Below are 23817 nucleotides of genomic sequence, written 5' to 3'. Positions count from 1 at the left end.
GTTGGAGAAAGTACGTGTGGTTAAATCCAGATCCTTACATACGAAAGGTATTCACCCTCCCTCCAGCTATTCTCAATTCCCCAAGAATATTTTTTCAGGAACTTTTATTTACCATATTTTCCGGCATATAAGATGACTTTTGAAACAAAAAATAGTCAACCGAAAATCGGGGGTCATTTTATAAGCCGAGTATATCCCGAAAAATGTTTCAATATGCTGCTAAACAAAAATTGTCTGAATATTGCCACAAAACGAATTTTTCAACTCGATCCTGCACCAATCACTGCAAGGCTGCTCGGACCGCCAATCTAACTCAGCCAATCCAAGCAGGCTTTTTATGCATGCAAATTAGGCAATGTTCTGTACCGAATCTATACTGTCAAAAGCCTGCTCAGATTGGCCAGAGTCAGAGAGGAAGTCTATTACAGTATAACCTCTGAACCTTTGCTTGTTGTGATTGGCTCACTGTGGTACATACAGTTGCAGCACAGGAACGTTCTGTCTTATACAGTGAATATAGGCCTAAACCTATGTTTTAACTGTAAAATTAAGGGGTTGTCTTATACGCTCGGTCATCTTATATGCCGGAAAATACGGTACTTTTATTTCAAAAACTTTTATCTTTATTAAATTTATTCTTTTTATTTTAGGGTTTTTCGGTTTTCACAAATATTTTGTTTATTTTAATGAAGCTGCTACATACAATGTCCATTTAAATATCATCTCCCAGGCCAGAAAGTACAAACAAAATTGAAAAAAGAGCAGTGTTCTGTTGTATAGACTTCTTTTTGATTGTTTGTTTTTTGAGCCACACCCAGTGATGCTCAGGAGTTACGACTTGCGCCACCGATCTGGCCCCATCTGTTGTATACTTCTGTATGAAAAGCTTTAATTGTTAATGAAAGAACTTTTCTGGGATCTTCTGACAAGCTTTTCTCATTAATCTTAAAATGTTTTCTCCAGTGGAGCCATCTTTGAAGTTAGTCATGACTTTCATCATAGTTGTCATTTTGTTTCCTATCTGATCTTCCTCTTCCTTCCTTTTTTTTTTTTTTTTTTTTTGGTCCATATTCTCAGATTTTAAAAATAACTTCAAGTTAAGGAAAGGTCATATTCCACAGTTCAGTTCTGAAAACTTCCATCTCCCACTGAAAGTCATAGTCCAGGAGTGTAGCGATCACATGCTAGAACATCAGAACCAATTGGAAAGTCATTACAAATACTAGCATTGGTTGGTCCTATTTATCACAAGTCTGAAAATGCACAGTCCTAGGTGGCCTCTCTGTGCACATGTCATTTCTAAAAGGAGGGCAATGTGAAGGGGCTGAGGTTTGATCACCAAAAATCAGCACAATGAAAACAAATGATAATGAAAATTGGACACTAGAACTCAAATTACCAGATGTTTTAGAGACTGGTTGCCTGTTCTCGATTCTTTTGCAAACACCTCATTACAAAGAAACTATTTTTAAAAATAAAAAGGATTGAGGATAAAGAAAAAAATAAAAATAATATCTAAATCCTCATGTGACACCCTGTTTGTTCCTGATAAACTTCAACACATCTTCTTCCTCCATTCCCAGTTCTTTGGAGTGTGATTATAAGCAATTCTCTAACCTTCAAAGAGAAACCTGAGTGAATTCATTGGAACTCCCTGTCTTTGACAGTAAGAGTCTTTGAGTTTCTTGAGATGTATAGTCATTTTCACTTTAAAGTGAATTTTACTGCTATCCTGTCCAATAACTTTGAGTTTTATGTATTCTCCTTCTTTCTTATCTCCCAAGTCCTCTGTTGAAGATTTTGCCTCCTGATCCGACATGGTAGAGGTGGCTCCCCTGGGGTGTCCTCAAGGCCACGGCCTTGGGTGGGCAGGACCTCGCTGGGGCTCTCTATTAATTTATTCTTTTGGAAACTTTTTACAGGAACTATGATATGTCTGTTATTTTGCTGTATTATTCTACTTCAAGGTCACTGAGGTCCTCAGATATGTAATTTTTTACTTTTCCTGAAACATGAGAACTTATCTGAATTATTTATAAAAAGTTTTTTCTATTTTCTCTGCTCTGGTGGTCCCCATTTGCTTGTGTGTGGGTAGAGTTAGATGGTATTCCCACCTTCTTTTGGGGGTCTGCCCATCTATTTTTCATTCTTTCTTCACACAGTTCATCTGCATACATGATATCTGTTGCTCTGTCTTTGCTCACTTTATTCTCTGCCAGTCAAAATATACTGTTTCACCACTCTAGTGATTTTTTTAGTTTGATATTCTCAACTTTAGAAATTTTACCCAGTAGAATTTTTAAAATATATATGTATATGATTAATTAGACTTAAAGGAGCAAGAAAAATAAAGTGGAGCAAGGAAAGCTTTTTCAACAAGTGGTGTTGGAAAAACTATTAAACTCCATGCCAAAAAATGAACTCAGACTTGTCTTTAATGCAATGTACAAAAGTCAAATCAAAATATATTAATGACCCAGATATCAGACCTGAAGACATAGGTACATAAAGAAAAAGACAGAAAGAACTCTCTATGATACTGAGCTAAAGGCATCTTCAAAGATGAAATACCACTGATCAAAAAAGTGGAAAAAAGATACATTAAACTAAAAGCTTTTGTATCGGAAAGGAAAGGGTAAGTAGAGTACAAACTTTGGATTGGAAAAACTATTCACCCAATACTGATATGATAAGGGGTTATCATGATCTGATAAGATACATAAGGCACTGTTAGAGCTTAACAAAAAAAAATCTATCCCCATCCAAAAAAAATGGAGGAAAAGCAAAAGTTACATGAAAAAATATACCACATCATTAATCACCAGGGAAATTCAAATTAAAATAACAAGGAAATATCATCTCATACCAAGGAGACTGGCACACATCAAAAAGAACAAGAACAACTAGTACTGGTAGGGATGTGCAGAGAAAGAGATTCTCATTCATTGCTGGTGGGAATGTAAACTAGTGTAGCCTTTTTGGAAAATAATATTAATATTCCTCTAAAAATTAAAATTGAGGGGCTGGAGAGATAGCATGGAGGTAGGGTGTTTGCCTTGCATGCAGAAGGACGGTGGTTTGAATCCCAGCATCCCATATGGTCCCTCAAGCCTGCCAGGAGCAGTTTCTGAGTTAGAGCCAGGAGTAACCCTGAGCACTGCTGTGTGTGACCCAAAACCCAAAAATAAATTAATTAATTAATTAAAAAAATAAAAATTAGAAATTGAGCTTCCATATAACCTAGGAATATAACCTAGGTACCCAAAACACAATGAAGAAAAACCTTTTACAATCCTATGTTCATTGCAGCACTATTCACATAGCCAGAATCTGGCAACAAACCAAGCACCTAAAAGATGAGTAAGTAAAGAAACTGGTACATCTACAAAATGGAATACTATGCAGCTGTTAGAAAAAATGAAGGTGCTACTATATAGACAGATATGTAGAGTATTAAGATGAACAAAATAAATCTAAGGAGAGGGGTAGACTATGAGTGATTGCACACATTTGTGAGATATTAAAAAAGACAGTATAGTATTAGTATCCAAAGCCAATAAAGAAAAGGACCAAAAGGACCAGTACAGAATAAGAAACTTGGCACAAATAGTGAGGGAATACAGTTAGGACAGAAAAGGGACAACTATGATAATAATAGTTGGAAGTGATCACTCTGGACAAGAATTGGGTGTTTACAATGGTCAGATCAAATGAATCAAAGGTCAAATTAAAATGGATTAAAGACCTTGATATCAGACATGAAACTATAGGGTACATAGAAAATAATGTAGGCAAAACACTTCATTACATTGAATCTAAAGGTATCTTCAAGGAGGAAATGTCACTGTTCAAACAAGTTTTTGGAGAGATAAACAAATGAGACTACAGCTTTTGCATCTCAAAGGAAACAATGAGTAGGATACAAAGACCACCCACAGAATGGGAGAAACTATTCATCCAATACCCATCAGATAAGAAATTAATATCTAAGATATACAAGAACTTAACAAGAAAAAATTTAACCTCATTCCATCAAAAATTGGGGAAAAGAAATGTACAGACATTTCCTCGAAGAAGAAATACAGATGGCCAAAAGGCACATGAAAAAATGCTCCACATCAGTAATCATCAGGAAGATGCAAATCAAAACAACAAGGAGGTATCATCTCTCACTTCAGACTGACACACATCACAAAGAACAAGAATAATCAGTGCTGAGGAGAAAGGAACTCATTCACTGCTGGTGGGAAAGAAGTCTAGTCCAGCCTTTCTGGAAAACAATACGAATATTCCTCAAACAACTGTAAATTGAACTCCCATATGATACAGCAATATCACTCCTAGAAATATACCTTAGAAACACAAAACACAATACAAAAAATGCCTTCTGCACACTTACGTTCATTGTAGCAATATTTACAATAGCCAGAATCTGGAAAAAAAAAACAAAACACATATGCCTGACAACAGATGAGTGGCTAAAGAAACTGTGGTACATATACATAATGGAATATTACACACTTGTTAGAAAAAAAATGAAGCCATGAAAATTTCCTAAATATGGATGGACATGAAAACTGTTATGCTGAGTGAAATAAATCAGAGGGAGAGAGATAGACACAGAATAGTTTCAGTTATCTGTGAAATTTAAGAAGAATTAAAGATATTGTGGTAACAATACCCAGAGACATTAGAGATGAGGACAGGTCATGAAGGACCAGACCATGATATGAAGCTTACCACAAAGAGTGGTGAGTTAGAGAAAAAACTGAACCAACAGCTACCTTGACAATGATAGTGGTAGAGATAGAATGCCTATCTTGAAGACAGGCAGGGGATGGAGAAGAGGGAAATGGGGAACATTGGTGGGGAGAAAGTTACACTGGTGAAGAGTGGTGTACATTTGATGACAGAAGCCCAACTACATTTTGGTAACCATGGTGTTTAAATAAAAAATTATTTAAAAATAAAAATAAATTAAATAAAAGTAAAGTAAAAAAAGAATTGGGTGCTTAAAAGAGAAAAAGTGATATACACATACAGACTTAAATCTATTGATGGTGATTGACTGATTGAAGATAGTTTAACATATCATCAATATATCATATTAAATATGCATGTTTGCTTTTACTAAGTTCAATCAAGGATTTAGGTCAGGGCATGGCAAATAACTATTGAACCAGGGAAGACAATCTCAATTGACTTAGGGCCCATATTCAGAATTGATCAGGCTATTGACATTTGATCCAAAGCAGGTTTTCCATTAAGCTCTCTATTTTTGTAATTTTAATTATTACAATTGTGATAATTCTTCAAACTGTGGTAAACTGTGTTGAAAATGAGTATTCTTGAGACTCTAAAGCTTCAGTAAATTTTAGGTACATGACAGGAAAACTGACTTTTGAAAAGTTTTTTTTTGTTGTTGTTGTTTTTTTTAAGCTGGTTCCAAGGCAGCTAGTGTTCTCACTAGACTGAGGGAGTCTAGACCAGAAACAAAGCAGCACTCACTATAACTCTTCTGGCTCTGATTTTCTCCTGCCTAGCCAAATAAAACCAAAGGAAACATTTCCTCATTTACTAGGAGAGAACATGGTGTTCAGGTTGAGGCTCTACTTAATTCTATTCCTCATAACAGATTAAATATGAGTTTTATGTTGTATTGAGTGTCATTGACAGACCATATTTGAATTAATCCACATCACTGAGACTGTTCATTTCATTTTATGAGTCAGGTAACTGCACACTCAGGGATTTTCAGCGATCTGAATGCTACTGACAAGAATTTAGGTCACCTTGCTAGAGTGAGCAACATTGTCACACATACCTGATATCTTTGCACGCTCCATGCTCTATAGCTGTATTAGTGATCAGCCTCCTTTCTCCTCTTTTATAAAAGGAAATCAGCTAATTAACAGATTAAGACTATGAGCTTATAAGATAAACTTATCTGTGCAACAACTAAGTTATTTATTCTCTTTGAGTCTCAGATTTCTTGTCAAAGAGCGAGAGAGGGTCATTCTTGTATGTTGGCTACATAGAAACATAGTAAGGAAATAAATGGCCAAAGGCAACAAACCCTGATAACTGATCGATAAATGAGTTTATCATGGTGAAGGGATGGATATGAGTTGAGCAGGGGAGACACTGAGAAAGTGGTGTGGAGGGAAGCGACGCTATGGTGGAAAGTATGACACTGGGACATTTTAGTCATAGGACCTCGTCATGAACAATACTGTAAACCAAATCATGGTGTCTTGGACTTCTGTCTTTCATAGCAAGTGTTTCCCTAGTAATAACTCCCATTTGTCACCTTTCAGATTGTGATCTGGGTCTGCACTGGCAGGGAGTCATGAACTTACTTCCCAAGTATTCAGGTCATTCTCTGAATCTCAAAAATCAGGGAGTACCTTTGTAGGTCTTTGAGTAATCTAATAAGCAACATGGCAGAACTTCTGCTCTCAGAGGCTGGAGCATAAACAGATGATTCACCTGTCAAAAGCAGTCTCCCCACTTTTAAGCTGGTGTTATTTCCATATGTGGGTGACACAGTAAGACACCACAGTCTCTATCATGAACCCACACAGCATTATGCTCATGTGTGAGTTACAGGGCTTCTGTTCTGCATGTCCGCAATGCCTCAGGCTCTTTGAGAATGCATATATAGGTGGATGAGAAAAGCATCATGTTTCAGATTACTAATTCCTCCGGCTGTTGAAGCTGTCACTTTGTAAATTCCATTGAACTTTGAAGAGCTCTTCTATTAATAGATTGTTTTCATCTTAAATAGTCTGTACTAACTAGAACCTTGGAATATACATCAGTTCCTGTGAAACTATAGGAAAGATAAAAACCCACTGATCTATCTCTGTTTTACACCTGCCACTGTTTCGGAGATGCGTTTCCCACCTAACGGAACCAGAGACTTGCTTAGCACTTAAAGTTTTTACTTTCTCAGGTAGAGAAAGTACTTTTTTTTTTTTTACTTTCACAGTAGAGAAGCCTGCACTCCAGCACGTGAAAAACTCAGCCCCACTCAGAAAAGCGAGCGGCTCCTTCTGCAAGAAGATCAACTCCAGAGGAATCTAACAAATACATCGGTTCTGGGAAGTCTTTTTTAATAATATGGATTTGTTAAAAATTATATTGCATTATAGTATCTATAAATTTCAAATTTTCATTGAACGTCAGCATGTGCCTTTCCTCTTACCAGTTTACCTTTGGCTTTTAATTTCCCCTTTCTGTCTGCTGGCTGGTCTATCCAAAAGGTTGCTCTTATTTTATTTTCATCTAACTGTCTTCTCTCTGAGTGACATTTGTCTTTCTTTTTTGTAACTTACTTATTAAGTCTGCTTTGTCCATGTTGTTGGAAATGACATTTCACTCTTTTTGACTCATTGATTAGTATCCAACCACTTGATCTTTTTTTCCATTGATCAGTCAGTGGGCACTTTAGTTGTTTCTAGCCCATGGCCTTTGTGAATAATGCTGCAATGAACATAGGAGTGTTCATTGTAAGTATAAATAAAATTTCAAATTAGTCTATTTGTAACTAGGGATGCTGGAGAGGCAAATATGAATTGAAAAATTGAATTTTATGAAATGTCTGCTTTCATATTTTTGAAGACTCTCCATTCTGATTTCACAGTGGCCACACTCATTTGCTTTCTCACCATAAGTACACAAATATTGCTTGCTTAGCACATCTTTTCTCACACTTGCTTTTATTTGTCTGTTTTTCTGGATAATGGGTGTTTGTATGGTATAGATCTCATTGTTGGGCTCACATTTCCATAATTCTATAATGTAATGCATGTTGTTTGAAGGGATTCATGTATGAAGTGCAGAAGAGGAGATCACAGGAGACTTCATAGGTCTCCCACTACACTGTTCCATGAACATGTCCCTGACACTGAGCTTCTGTCCCAGCCTCTTTAAGCCCAGGGAGTGGCACAATTGAACTGTGGCAGCCATGACTGATCCTAAAGTTAGGGACAGGGATGCATATTCAAAACAAATATATACAAAAACAAGTAAAATTCATAATTAAAGGGAAAGGAATAAAGGTATAAATGTTGTGATGAAAGAAGATACTAGAGAAGATGTCCTTGAGCCTGGATGATGGTGGAGGGGAAGAGCAGTCATCCCAAGCTTAGGGGATGAACCTGATGTAGGAGAATCTCAAGAGGACAATGTTAAGAGCAAGAGCTTGTCTTGTATATGCCTGTTAGCATGACTGAAGACAGTGAGGCAAGGCCAGGAAAAGGGTAACTGAGAGAGCTGTCAGGTCACTCAGGGCTCTTCAGGGCCAGGAGGGAATTTGGGACTTTATCTGTAATTAGTGAGAGACTTGAGGCTGTGGTGGATAGTGGAGGGGGCAGTGTGTACCTCTCAGAAACGGGTGCCAGGACCCTGAGAGAAGGGCATGGCAGTGGCTCAGGATGTCCTGGGCCATGGAACACATCTGGCCTTTTGTAATCAGGTTTATTTTGAAGTCAAACCCAACAGTTACTCAAACTCCAGTTTTCAGGACAAATTTCTTAATGCTGCCCTGGTTATCTTCACTGACTTGAATGTTACAGAAGATCTTGTTTTAAACTTAAGGCTCTGGAATACCCCTGCCTTTTTAGCTCCTCCAGTAATCTGTATTAGCATCTTGGCAGGAGCCCCCTCTCCTCTGGTTTACAGGTATTGGTGTCCTGTCTCCTTCCTGTCTTGTTTGTCAGAATTGAGTGGCAGATCCTTTCTGAAAGAGACAAGCCTATTCCTCTTGCTATTTACTCTCTACTTTTAGTGGCTATTTCTGCCTTTTACCCTCTCTTGAGCATTCCAGAAGGGCAGACACTGCAGCTCATTTCTCCCGTTAATCATGCTTTTCAGGTCTAGCCTGTGTTTAGTCCTCCAAGAACTCTTCAGCAAGTGCATCTAGATTATTTGTCCTTTCTGGTTCCCTCCTGCAGGATTGGTTCCATACCACATCAGCTCTAAGAGGCAATGCAGTTCTTTATATATAGATGTTTTCATACTCATCCTGCTCTATCTCCAAAATAATTCATCATGGCCACCAGTGTTTTCCTGGAAGACTACTCGAAAGTCTTTTTCTCAGCCTTTCTAACAGCCTTTCTTCATCCTATCAGCTGTTCAGTTCCCAACATCCTGTCCAGGATATTAGGATGGCTGAGCAGTCTAAGGCACAAAACTCAAATGCTCCTTCCCCCATGCCACTTCCCCTGCATTTGCAAAGAGCCAGATGATTCAATTGTCACTTTATTTTACCTGAAATTGGCTATTGATTGAGCATGCGAGGCAGCCTTTAGTTGACTTCATTCCTCTAGTCTAAAGGTTATGTATATGTGTTCAGATCCTTCTTCAGAGAATTAGTGGCTTCCATCTTTTGTAGACCAGTGTCAAGAGGGCTTGTCACATGGCATCAAGAGATCATTAGCTGATGCAAAATATTTCCTGAATCAAGTGTCAGAAAGTATATTTGTGACCTCTAAATGGCATGGCTCTTGGTACATAAAATTAGCTTGTGGTGGCTAATTTCTTGGGGACCTTTGTATGAGGTTTCAGGGCATCCTGCTTTTAAATGCCAAAGAAAAGGGGCTCAGTACAACTGGATGTTTGCTAAAAATATATCTGACACTTATTTGAGGCATTCTCCAAAGATACAATAAAGTCTCCAGTGACTAACTATCCTCAACTTTTGAACTCAATTCAGACACAAATTATGGAAAGACTGATAGAATAAAACGTTAGTGAGGATTTACAGGAATGCACTGTAAATCTATGCCCTGTTGATGGATGTGCAGACTTGTACAATGACTATTGATAAAAAGCCTTTCAGTTCCTCCTAAAATGAAATATTCTGTCTTTCACTCTTATGTTTTTATCCAAAGGAAATGAAAACATACTCATAGAAACAAGGACATATTTATACAGAAATCAAAAGGAAACTGTATTACCCCCTGGGTAAGCCATATTTTAGATACAATATGAAAGTGCCAGACTGGAGTCAGGTGCTGGCTATGCATATATTTTTCAACTTTTTCTGGATAGTGTCAGATTTAAAAGGAAGACCTGGTAGTGTGTATTACTTTCATATCTGGTGAACTTATGAAGGCCTCATAGGAGCTTCCCTCTTCACTCTGCACCCATAAACTCCTTATCTAGGGGATCAAAGGCTGTCTCTGCTTATCTCTAAGTAAAGGGTTTTAGACTCATTGCTCTTCAGACTCAATAAACCAAAAAAATATCACTTTCTGTGTGATCCATGGACTGTCTTGCCTTCTCAGTTCTTGGATAGTAAAGCCAGCCCTCATAGTGCTTGGCTTCTAAGTTGGTATTTTCTGGTTTGTTTTTATGGGGTCTCCTAAGCATTGCTGAAGGGACTGGGAAGCCATTCCTAGTGGTCATATAGTTCATTGCTCAGAGCTGCTGGGTGTCATTCAGTGCCATGGGCCTCACACATGCCAAGCAGGTGCTCCAGCTCAGTCTAGTCTGCTCTTGAGTGCGGCCCACATGTGCTTCCAGGCTGAAAGTATGTATGACTAATAAATCTCTGCTCAGTGTTGAATCCTGTGTTCAACCATCCTTGTAACCTTCAAGTGGGAAGCCTTCCATCACTCACAGGTAAAAGGTACCTAGGTAAAACCTGCCAAGAAATGTATACCCAAAATAACAGTGTTATAAGGCACTATTCTTGTAATCAAAAAGTTTAATATGCTCAAAAAATCAAATTATATATATATATATGTTGTGTATGTAAATATTTTGGGGGATTACTATGTTGCTCACCCTAATCTGTGCCCTACCCTAGGGTGTGACCTGGCATTCTGCCCCCACCCTAGGGTAGGACCTGATTCTGCTTCCACCATTGGTTGGTATCTGATCCCACCATTGGGTGGGACCTGACTCTGGAGTATAAGAGCAAGGGTCTGTGGAAGGCGAGGAGCTTTTTGCTGGCTGGAACTGAATCTGAGTCTTTGGACTTCAGTTTTGTCCATCCGAATAAAGCAAATATTTCCACGAGCCTGATTGTCTGCGAGCTGTTTACCTGCCGTTTCACCTCAGAACCGTGGGCTAGACAGGGTGGCAGATGCGTGCTCCGAGCTGGAAGAAAAGGGCCTCATTCTCCATCCCTCCATCAGTCAACCTCTTCAGGGGCTGACCTGTTACATAATGACGCCCGGACAGGGACCTGAACCCTGGACCCTCAGAACTGTAAGTGAAATATTTCATTGGAAATTTCCTATGCTGACCATCAAATGGTTTCTGTGGTTAGTCATGTGGATTTTACCACCCTTAGTCTTACGCATTGGTGCTCTAGTATACAAGTGGATCATTCCATTTTGTTTAAAACTAATTGGTTTTGATCTAAGGACAATCACTGCAGTTGGATGGTTGTGGTCTATATTTCAAATGAAAAGTGTAGTGTCTCTAGCCATCATAGTTTGTGGAATTTCTGTGTTGACTAACGTTATTATTATGAGCATAGTTATTTGCTGTTATTTCTATTTAGGAAATACAAAGTGTAGAAATGGTGAGGCTAAAACCAGTATAGATAATAAGGAAATTTATCTGACGAAAACTCAGACCAAGGTGCAGGCTGACGAATCCAGCCCCACCATCAACAATATAGAAATTTTTGCTGGAAGAAAAACAACTCAGAATGTTAAGCCTGATTCTAGTGAATTGCTTGACAGGAGTGACTCAGATAATGATCTACCTCCAGTGCTAACTTCACGAAGTATGCCTCCTTCTAGTCACAAAATTGAATCGCAGAGCAGAGCAGAGCAGATTCAAACGATGAACCACATGCTCGGTCTCAGAGCTCTATTCAGAGTAATTTTGCTAATCAGGCCTTATCCCCTATAGACGGGGTAAATGTTTCTAACTATGTACCCTATCAGATGGAAGAATTAGATCGGTTTAAAAGATCATGTAAAGAAAATGGGCCAAAATCGCCATACAGTGTGGAGTTATTAAGACTTTGGAGTCATAACTCATCTTGGACTTTGTATGATTTTAAAAGAATCGCTGAAATATGCCTGTCGTCTAAACAGCGAACTGAATGGGAAATGTACTATTCAGAAGGCGTAAAAGCTAAATTATATAGTCCGGATGGTATGAAAAAGCAAGTGGCAGGTGTTACTCTATCGTATGAATTATTGATGGCAGAAAATCAATTTGCAAATATTCAGACACAAGCAACTTTACCTAAGGAAATCTTAAATTTAATCAGGGAGATTGCATTGTCAGCATGGGAAAAAATTGATTCTAACAGCATTGGTAGAGGAAACTTTTTAAAAATTACCCAAGGGCCTTATGAGTCATTTGCAGAGTTTGTAGGTAAGATTAAAGATGCTCTGAAGTTACAGGTGGAAGATGAGGAGATTAGAAACTTCCTAGTAAAATCTTTGGCCTATCATAATGCAAATTCAGCCTGTAGATTAGTATTGAATACATTAAATGAAAAGTCAGATCTGAATGATTACCTTTATGCCTGCCGGAATGTCTATGTGGAACCCCAACCCCCACCCCACTCAGACTCAGTACAAACCTTCCCAGTTACCAAGGGAACAATGCCTTACTCCCCTCGGGGACAGAACACTTTCCGGAAACCAGGTCTTTGCCCAAAATGCAAAAGGGGTCGCCACTGGGCGAAAGATTGCAGATCCAGAAACCTCATTAATAATAACCTAAGTAGAGGTTTCAACACATTCCCCAGGAGGCAAATCGCCTGCTACCATTGTGGAAAACAGGGACATATCAAAAGAAATTGTCGTCTCCTTATAAATTTAGCTCCCCAAGAACACACATACAAGATGCAGGGAAACGCCCACAGGGCCTCCCCCCAGGCCCTTTCAAATCAGGGGCAAAGTTCACAGACAATAATCCTTCCAAGTCCAGCCCAAGAAAATTCATCACGATAAGGGAATTAATCCACTCTACTTCAGGGAGTGCCGGATTAGACATATTATGCCCAGAGGACATTACAATTTACCCAGGAGCATGCCCTTACATGTTAGAAACTGGCATTGTAGGCCCGCCACCCCCAGATACCATGGGTTTGATCCTTGGCAGAAGTTCCCTCAACATAAAGGGTATATCAGTAATCACTGGTGTCATTGACTCAGATTCCATGGGAGAAATCATTGTAGTTATTACTGTACCAGTTACATGGACCTTTAAAAAAGGAGAAGCGATTGCCCAGATAGTAATAGTGCCTTATGTCAAATTTGGGACTTCAGATAAGACTAGAATTGGAGGTTTTGGAAGCACAGATCCGGATGCTGCTCAAAACCCAATCGTGGCTCTGGTTACTAAATGTAAAGATGAACACCCAATGATCAAACTTCACTTGGAAGGCAAACCCTTTGATGGAATGATAGATACAGGTGCTCAGGTTACCGTAATTTCTGATAAAGAATGGCCAGAAAATTGGCCTCTTCAGGAAATCCGGTATTCCCTAGAAGGAATAGGAGGCCTGAGTTCCTGTCTGTTGAGTACGAGGACTATACTATTTTACGGCCCAGAAAATCAAAAAGCAATAATTAGACCTCACGTGGGCCCATTTTCACCATCCCTGTGGGGCCGTGACCTACACAAACAGTGGAAAGCAGAATTCCACATCCCATTAGCTCCAGAAGAGCCCGAACCTTCTTTTGATTTAAAAACCAAAAATTTTTAGTGGGGGCCACTGCCGTAAAAACACCAGCACCAATAAAAATAAAATGGAAATCTGATGAACCAATTTGGACAGGTCAGTGGCCCCTTAAAACTGATAAATTAAAGGTGCTGACAGAATTAGTGGAGGAACAGCTAAGTTTAGGACATATTGAACCATCTTTTTCTCAATGGAATTCACCTATATTCACTATAAAAAAGAAATCCGGTAAATGGAGACTTTTGATGGATCTTAGAGCTATAAATTTATCCATGATACCTATGGGCAAATTGCAGACTGGTTTACCATCACCTGTAGTTATTCCAAAGGAATGGCCACTAATTATAATTGATCTGAAAGACTGCTTCTACCATATTCCTATCCACCCAGATGATAAAAAACGTTTTGCATTCTCAGTTCCTTCTCTCAATAATACCCATCCCTGCAGACGTTTCCAATGGACTGTTCTCCCCAAGGCATGCTGAATTCCCCAACCATGTGTCAGTTTTTTGTAGATAAGGTTTTGAGCCCTGCTCGTGAAAAATTTCCTCAAGCCATGATATTTCATTATACAGATGATATCTTGCTCACAATGAACAACGAAACAGATTTACAGGAATTATACTCTTATGTTACTGACTGTTTACAAACATCAGGACTGAAAATAGCTTTAGAAAAAATACAGATAATGCCACCATATCAATATTTGGGTTTTATTTTGGACCGGACGTCTATACGTCCACAAAAATTTTCTATCAAAAAAGAAAACCTCAGAACGCTTAATGATTTTCAGAGACTTTTAGGTGACGTAAATTGGCTCCGCCCTGCACTAGGAATCCCAAATGCAGAGTTATCTAATCTGTTTAAAACGTTGGAGGGTGATCCTGCTTTAGATAGCCCGAGAAATTTAACAACAGCTGCAAAAAATGAATTGGACATCTTCTTGAGCAGATTACAAAAATCGTTTCTCTCAAGATTCATCCCAGGAGAAAAGGTATTACTGTTAATCTTCCCTACTATAGAAACCCCCACAGGGGCCTTGATGCAACAGTCAGGACCTTTGGAATGGGTGTATTTACATAACAAACAACCTCACTCAGTTGTCCCCTACTTACAACTGATTTCAGAGATTATTATCAAGGCAAGACTCAGATCTATATCTTTACTAGGTTTTGATCCAGATATAATAGTTTTGCCAGTACCAAAAAAGAAAATTGAGTCAATATTGCCAATTAATGAATCTCTACAAAGGGCCCTCTCAGATTTCACAGGAGAAATATCCTCCCATTATCCAGCAGGAAAAATTTGGGACTTTTTAAAGAAAACTCAGTTTGTTATTTCTTCAATTGTTCGGGATTCCCCTATCCCCAATGCCAAGGTTTTTTACATTGATGGATCCCAAAATGGAAAAGGAGGAATAACTGGAGACAACATTAATATGACCATAGATACCAAATATAAATCTGCACAGAAAGTTGAATTAGCAACGTTAATTTACCTATTAGAAAATGTATCTGAAGCCATGAATATAGTTTCTGATTCTTTGTATGTGGTAAATTTATGTCATGTGATAGCCACTGCATCCCTTAATGCTAATAACCCGATCATACAGGACTTACTTAAACAATTACAGCAGCTTCTTCAAAAACGAACTGAGCCCATCTTCATCACACATATTAGAGCCCACTCAGGTCTTCCAGGACCTATGGCTCAAGGAAATAAAACTGCTGACTTGCTAGCAATGCCTATATTTAAATCACCTATAGAGGAACATTCAGCCCTACACACAAATGCTCGCCGTTTACATGTGAATTACCAAATTCCATGGAGGCAAGCTAGAGAAATTGTAGAAAACTGCAACGTATGTGCACCGTTAACAAAAAAGACTCACATAGCAGGAGCAAACCCAAGAGGCTTACAGTCTAACGAACTTTGGCAAATGGATATAACTCAAACAGATTTATTTCCAAGGAAACCTTATCTTCATGTTGTGGTGGACACTTATTCTCGGTTTATGTGGGCAATTCCCATGTCTTCTCAAAAATCTAAGGCTGCTTGTAGTTTTCTTTTACAATGTTTCTCTGTGATGGGTATTCCATATTCTATAAAAACTGATAATGGGCCAGCCTATGTTAGCAAAACTTTTGAATTTTTTTGTAAGGAATGGCAGATAAGACATCTCAGAGGAATTCCTTACAATTGTAGGGGACAGGCCATTGTAGAAAGGACTCACAGAACCTTAAAAACTCAATTGCAAAAAAATAGAAAAAGAGGTTTACCACCAACGGATTTGCTATCTTTGACTCTTATCACACTAAATTACTTTAACTTACCCCAAGGGGAAAGCTACACTGCAGCAGAAAGACATTTTAAAGAAGATATTCAGAGACAAGAAACAACCCATAAACCTATTTGGATCAAGGAGGATGAAAAATGGATAGCTGGCTATCTTCTCCTAAGAGGAAGGGGTTATGCCTATATTTCTATAAATGATGACCCTCCCAAGAAATTTTGGGTTCCATTATGTCTTGTTAGAAATCGGGCTAGCACAAATGATCAGGTTCAGACTACAAACTCCCCTTCAGAGAAAAAACAGAATACTTCAGACACTAACAGCAGTAATATTACTAAGGTCTCTGGGGCAGGGAACGATTTAGCTGTCACACACCATACAATGAGTGAGACTGATGGTAGTGATAAACCCTTACACTCCGAGATGCAAAAGGAAAGACAGGAACCTGTCTTAACTGGGCTCCAAAATATAGGAAACTCTTGCTACATGAACTCAATATTGCAATGCTTGTATAATATTTCAGACTTAACTCAGTATTTTTGTAAAGATCATTATAAAAAGGATATTAACAAGAAAAATCCGATGGGGCATGAAGGTAAATTAGCCGAAGAATTTGGTCGGCTCATCAAAACCATGGGAAATGGATTTCATAGATATATTAACCCTGAAAGCTTCAAAGTAACAATTGGTTTACTTAATGACCAGTTTGCTGGACACAATCAGCAGGATCCTCACGAACTACTGATGTTCCTAATAGAGGGATTACATCAGGACTTGCTTACTGTAAATCTAATGACAGACAAAACTACACATCTCATGGGAAATGAAAATTATGAACAATTTAGTCCAGAACACCAAAAGGCTCATAAATCTATTATTTATGATCTCTTTCAAGGACAATTCAAATCTATACTCCAGTGTCTCACTTGCCACCAAAAGTCTGAGGTTTATGAGACACTTGTTCATTTGTCTTTGGCTGTTACATCTACAGATAAATGTACATTACAGGAATGCCTCTCTGAATTTTTTAAAGAAGAAGAATTAAGAAATGACAACAAAGTTCTGTGCAACAGTTGCAAAAATAGAAGGGATTTTTCAAAGAAAACATACTTATGGAAACTGCCACCAGTACTTATAATACACTTGAAACGTTTTGCTTTTGATGGCAAACAAATAAAAAAATTGCATACTTATGTAGATTTTCCTTTAGAAGACCTCAATCTAGAGGAATTCACTTCAGAGAATAAAAGCAAGATTAAGAAATACAACTTATCATCGGTGTCAAACCATTATGGTAAAGTTCACTATGGACACTGTACTTCATACTGTAAAATTGCTGCAAAACAACACTGGATCAATTTTGATGACAAGAAGATCAAAAAAGTCCCTAATACATTGGTGAAATCCACAGCAGCATACATCCTGTTTTATACTTCTTAGAGATCTACAATGAACACCAGATAATCATTTTACTTCCTTCTCAGTTGCTATTAATGCTCTAGGATTCTTTCCACAGGCATGTTAATTTAGTCAAGGTTCACCTGAAAGAGAAATTTCTCATCATATTAATGTTGTTTTTCTTTCTAGATATACTCATTTAACGACTTTCACTCTTTTTATTTTAACATCATTGCTTTATTTCCCTCAATTTAGGTTTTAAGACGCTTACATAATGATAATTTTAGGTGGACTTTCTTCACAGTGCTTCTTGCCTATGATTGATTATCATAAAGTTACTGTTATACAATAACTTTGTATATATACTGATATACACGTATAGTAGAGTTGTCCATGTTTGTATTACGCATGAAATTCTCTTTCAGATCTGCTAGGCAAAAAAAAAAATTTATTAGTGAATTTGAAATGATTTATCTAAACAATTGCCGGCTATTACATTTTAAGGAGCTTTTAATTGATTCAGCTGAATTCTCTTTTCTTTTGCTCTATTTTGGATCCTTTCCAACAAATATTTTTTAGTATGAGTGAGTGTTATGGCCATATTTTTTGTGAAGTCTGTGTATGTATGTCTTGTTTAGTGTCTGTCTGTTCTGCATATTTTGTATATAGTTTCCTTTTTCCTAACTTTATCTTCCCCAAATTAGTCTTCCTTATCCTTCCTTCTCTCTTCCTAGTCCTTAACATTTTAATTTTCAGGATTTCACATGTGCAACCCATCTCCTTCACCCACAACTACAAGCTTCCTGATCTCGGCGGGAAGAAGAAATCCATGACTGTTGGAGTTTTACACCATATATGCTGCAAACTTGTTGGAAATGAAGCCACCTGGGATTTGTGTCACAATGTAACACCAGAGAAAAGATCCATGGACAAGACCCACAGTCTCTGGATCCCAGTTAAACTGTGCTATCTGAATTTCTGGTTTTCCATCCACATACAAAATGCTATTGTTGACCGTTTCTACAATGGCTACCCCAAAATTGCACCGATCCCAAAGGAAATACAGAAGCCCAACCAACTTATGATGTAATGATGTAACGCTTGGGGATGCCCCAACACATGGATGACTGTACTGGCCTTCCTTCTTCATTCAGCTTGATGTTATCTCCTGTACAAGGCTTCAACCCGCTTTTCCAGACCCATCAAGTGTCTTCTGCCGGTCTTTTTGGAGTTCCAGACCCCTCATATTTACAGATTGGTATTGAACTCTGTAGAAATTACATCTGTTGTTTTTCCTATAACTGTAATCCTTTGAAGTTATGTTTGGTACTACACTTCTTTTGACTATCGTAATTAATGTTTTTCTATTTTAGTTTTTAATATTAGGAATCGATGTTGTATTACATTAAGGTTTTGCTTTCTTGACTTTAGGTTTGTGAGTTATATATTATTGTCTATAATTTCCCAAATGATATTTTTGTCTGTTCTCAGGGTTTTTTGCGTGGGCGCATCATAGGCAAAATACTAGGTTTATAGAAGGTTCCATCCATTTTGGATGGGCCCTCAAGTTGTTTATTTACACAGGGAGGGTCTCTGCCTTAAACATTTTGTTTTGGTTTGTGACTTAAGCTCCCATCTATAAATAGTCGACATCAATTTCAGACATCTTATGGACTTCAGACTGGATTAAGAACTTGGACTAAGTTCAGATACCTATTGATCATCATTGCAGTGGCTCCCCACTGTGCAGAGGGTGTATGTGCCTCTTCTTCCGAAATAAAGGCCTAGTTCAATGCCCTCAAAGATGGGCTTTCTGGTCTACCTGAACTTGAATGAAAATGGAGCTGGAGAGATAGCATGGAGGCCGAACATGGAGGTGAGGCATTGGCCTTTCATGCAGAAGGTCATTGGTTCAAATGCCGGTATCTGCCAGGAGCGATTTCTGAACGTGGAGTCAGGAGTAACTCCTGAGCACTGCCAGGTGTGACCCAAAAACGACCACCACCACCACCAACAACAACAACAAATACAGAAAAGGTGCTTCTTCTTGCCTGCTACACAACCTTTCTGGTGTCTCTTCGAAAGATCTATGTACGTCTTAGATTTATCTTCTCAGGAGCTTGTAGTTGATTCCTTGATACATGTTTCTGGTTTTAGACACCCTGTGCTTAGGTTAGAAGTTTTTCTTTACATTTTCCTGTGATGCGCTTATGCAAACAGCCGCTCTTTTATTATTGACTAATTTTTCTTTTAATAATTGTAGACAATATTGTTTGTTTACTAAAAACAAAAGGGGGAATTGTTGTGTATGTAAATATTTTGGGGGATTACTATGTTGCTCACCCTAATCTGTGCCCTACCCTAGGGTGTGACCTGGCATTCTGCCCCCACCCTAGGGTAGGACCTGATTCTGCTTCCACCATTGGTTGGTATCTGATCCCACCATTGGGTGGGACCTGACTCTGGAGTATAAGAGCAAGGGTCTGTGGAAGGCGAGGAGCTTTTTGCTGGCTGGAACTGAATCTGAGTCTTTGGACTTCAGTTTTGTCCATCCGAATAAAGCAAATATTTCCACGAGCCTGATTGTCTGCGAGCTGTTTACCTGCCGTTTCACCTCAGAACCGTGGGCTAGACAGGGTGGCAGACGCGTGCTCCGAGCTGGAAGAAAAGGGCCTCATTCTCCATCCCTCCATCAGTCAACCTCTTCAGGGGCTGACCTGTTACATATATATATATATATATATATATATATATATATATATATATATATATGGTCAAGAGTTAAGGTGCTTTTATTTCAGATGACCATAGTTTTACCCTTGCACAGTAATGGCCCCTCAAGCACTGTTCCGGAGCTATTCCTAAGCAGAGTTAGTACTTCTATGTCAGGTCCCAATTTTCCCCTCCAAAAAAGCTTAGGAATTGTTTTAACAAAGGATGTTAATTCCTATAAGACAAAACATTTAAGCTATTGTTAGAACAAGAATTAAGAGATAAAAATATATTTTATTATATGAATATGGAGGAATTAATATATTCATATTCTTGATTCTATCAAAAGCAATCTATAATCATAATAAATTCCTGTTAAAACAGCAATGACATTTTTAAGGAAATATGACAAAAATACTAAGATTTTGGAGCCAAAGCAATAGTGCAGTGTAGGGTGTTTGCTTTGCACATGGCTGACCCAGGACAGACCTCGGTTCCATCTTTGGCGTCCCATATGGTCCCTCAAGCCAGGAGCAATATCTGACCCCATAGCCAGGAATAACACCTGAGCGTCACTGGGTGTGGCCCCAAAACAAGCAAACAAAAATACTAAGATTTATTTGCAAGTGCAAAAGAGCTCAAGCAGCTACAGCAGATCTGAGAAAGGAAAAAGAAAATTGGAGGTATCATACTAACTTTAAACTGAATTATAAAAATGCCAGTAACTAAAACATTTTGGTACTAACATAAAAAGATAGATGGGTGAATGGTATAAAATTGAAAACACAAAATAATGCACACATTTATTCACATTTAATTTATGATAAATAATGGGGAAAAACTGGACAGATATCTGCAAAAGAATGAAGCTGAATTACTAGATCCAAATACAAAAATATTTTAAAAATAGATTGTACCTATGAAAAATACAAAACATATATGTATATATGTATGTATATATATGTATGTATGTATATATATATATATATATATATACATGTGTGTGGTGTAAATGTATGTGCCTAGTATTGAGTGATTGTAAATGAAGTTGGTGATGTTGGATCCCAGGCCAGTAGAAAGCTTACAGATTCAAAAACCATGCACCATTCACAATCCACTTCAGAGAAAGTAACTCCAACAATTCTTTATTTTAGAGGGGGATGAGATATTTATAGTGTGTCTCAGCCAATCAGTTAGGAGGAAAACAGGAAAAGGGAAAAACCAGGATAAGTGCTCTGTTTAAGGAAAAATAGGATTTGAGATCTGCTAGGGAGAAAAACGGGATGTATGGCTTGTCTAGGGAGAAAAAGGATGTGTGCTCTCTTAGACTGTGTTTAGCTACAGGTGATGTTACAATGGAATAATTATTGCTTTTGATTTCATAGGTATTCACAGGCCCTGAACTCCCCTTGAAGCCCCATGATGAGCACCAGCATGTAAAACATGCTATATATCTGTCATTTTCGTCCCCTGATATGCCCAACCTCTCATTGTACATGGAAACAGCAAGACAGCTCACACATCAGACCCAATGAACCCAATGGCCCAATGAACTTCAGGTACAAGGCCTTCCTAACTTCTCTGTGATCTCCAGGCCAATCACTGCCCCTCTTAGGGCCTTTCTGCTTTGTCTGTAATGAGCAGATAACACTGTTCACCCTTCCATTTCTCAGAGTCTAAAGATATGCCATTTTTAACATAAGTATAAATTACTGTATAATGCTCCATGACAGGAAATAGCAAAGGGCCATCTGATGTCTAGGTCCCTGATTCAGAAGTGTTATTACTTTGAGAGACCATTTATTGAAATGCAAACATGCCTTATCCCTACTTTCTACCTAAAATGAACCCAAAAGGAGCAGAAATGCAATTGCCTAGTCATCTGGTTTTAAGAATTTTCACAGAGCTGGTGGAGGGCACATGAGGCATTGTTGTCATTGTTGTTGGTATACCAGCAGTTCCCATTGAGAGCCAAAAGAAGGCACACCTCAGAGGTAGCAGGATTCCATTGCAGACTCCTGTGGTAAAGGAACTATTACAATAAAGTGAGTCACATGGGTTTGTTTATTTTCCCCTCCAGTGCTTTGAAAAGCTGCATTTATTCTGCATTGTAGTCTTTTAACAGTGTAATAGCATGAGCAAATAGCAGTTTTAAAGTTATTCACACCCTAATTAAAAAGATTGTTAAAATTGGGACCAGAGAGATAGTATTGTTTCTAGGGCATTTGTCTTGCACTCAGCTGACCTGGGTTTGATTCCTCCTCCCACCCCCCAGCATGTGCTGAGCACCACCTGAGTAACCTCTGAACATTGCCAGGTGTGGTCCCCAAACAAAAACAAATAAACATAAGATTGCTAAAGTATACTAAACAACAGTAGTAATTTTGCTGACAGAAGTTAGGTATGGAACTCAAAATCAGGGAAGTGTAGTAATGAACAAAGCACAGTAAAACAAACCATGCTTATATTCAAATAATTTCACATAGCTGCCTTCTGAGTGAATAGTGTTTTTGTTAACTTGCAGAGAGGGCTGTGAGGGGCTTTTGTCTGGGGGCCAGCCACATCCGTGCCCTGAAGCAGAGTGTGTGACTAAGCACTCTACATGCGTGGAGAAAAGTGTTCCACTCAGCCAGCACGGATCTGCTGTGTTCCTGCAGAGATAACACTTTCTTCCTTTTATTCTTCCCAGGCTTCGGCTCTCTGAGGATTGGTGAAAGATGATGATCTGGGGCATATTCACGGAGGACAAAACGAGATGAATTATGCTTGAACGACATTTCCAGAGGTACATTAAAATCTAACTGAAAGCTAGTGGGAAAGGAACAGAAAGTGCCAGCCATCCAATGGGAATTTTTTTTTCCCTTGGAGAAGGAGTGGGCTGACTTTAACCTGTGAAATTCTGAGTCTTCATGATTGAAGGAAGGTAATTAATTCTTTGGGTGGAGGGGGACTGGAGTGCAGCCCTTTGTACAATGCTTAGTATCTTCCCTGGCTCCTCACAATAGATACCACTAGTCTCCCCTGGTTGTGATAACCTGTCTACATATGGAATTCTATCCCAGTGGAAAACTAGTGCACAAAACCATCAGCCTGTCTGTTGATTAAAATATAAAATATTAAGAGATCACGTGTTGGGTAAGTCCTCCCCTGGCACAGTACCTCTAGCCTCTTTTGCCAGTGGGTCGGAAGATGGCAGGTTAACAGCATAGAAATAATTCACAGTCAGTTGAAGTTTCCTTGGAGTCAGTTTGCTTTTATTCCATGGCCTTTCTCTGCCAAATATACAGAACATAATTTATTATTTTAAACATTTTAAGTGTGTAGTTATGTATTGAGTCTGCTGTTGTAGCTATACAACTGATCTCCACATCTCTTAACTTCCCAGATGGAAACTTCATTCATTGAACAACTCATTCCCCACTCTGCCAAGCCCCTGGCAATCCCTAGTGATTTTCTTTTTCTTTGCCTCTGTAAATTTACCTATTTTGGGTATCTTTCATAAGTGAGTCCTTTCATAAGTGAATTGTAAGGTCTTCATGCACTGGTTTAATTAATTTGAAATACTGTCCTTAAGAGTCTTCCACGTTCTAGTATGTGTCTGCATTTTTTTCTGTATAAGACAATAATATTCCACTGGGATATGCATTTATCATTTTTGTCCATTCATCCATTGATGAATACAAGGGTCATTTTCTTCTTTTGGCAGTTATCTATAATTCTACCTGCCATAGATACATAGATATCTCTT

The 23817-nt window shown here is 38.4% G+C and overlaps 1 protein-coding gene across 1 annotated transcript; it reads right to left on the bottom strand.

The window, feature by feature from the left end:
• Window positions 1-1523: 1523 nt before the first annotated feature.
• On the bottom strand, window positions 1524-1819 carry LOC126027802 (small ubiquitin-related modifier 1-like). Its single transcript, XM_049786817.1, has 2 exons — window positions 1657-1819; window positions 1524-1585 (listed from the first exon to the last, which is right to left on the bottom strand). Exons 1-2 carry the CDS (start codon window positions 1817-1819, stop codon window positions 1524-1526), a joined length of 225 nt encoding a protein of 74 aa, XP_049642774.1.
• Between the last annotated feature and the right edge of the window lie 21998 nt (window positions 1820-23817).

Source organism: Suncus etruscus, chromosome 14 (assembly GCF_024139225.1).
Source record: "Suncus etruscus isolate mSunEtr1 chromosome 14, mSunEtr1.pri.cur, whole genome shotgun sequence".
NCBI lineage: Eukaryota > Metazoa > Chordata > Mammalia > Eulipotyphla > Soricidae > Suncus > Suncus etruscus.
The sequence above is the reverse complement of the archived record's forward strand: the minus strand, read 5'-3'. Positions and strand labels throughout refer to the sequence as shown.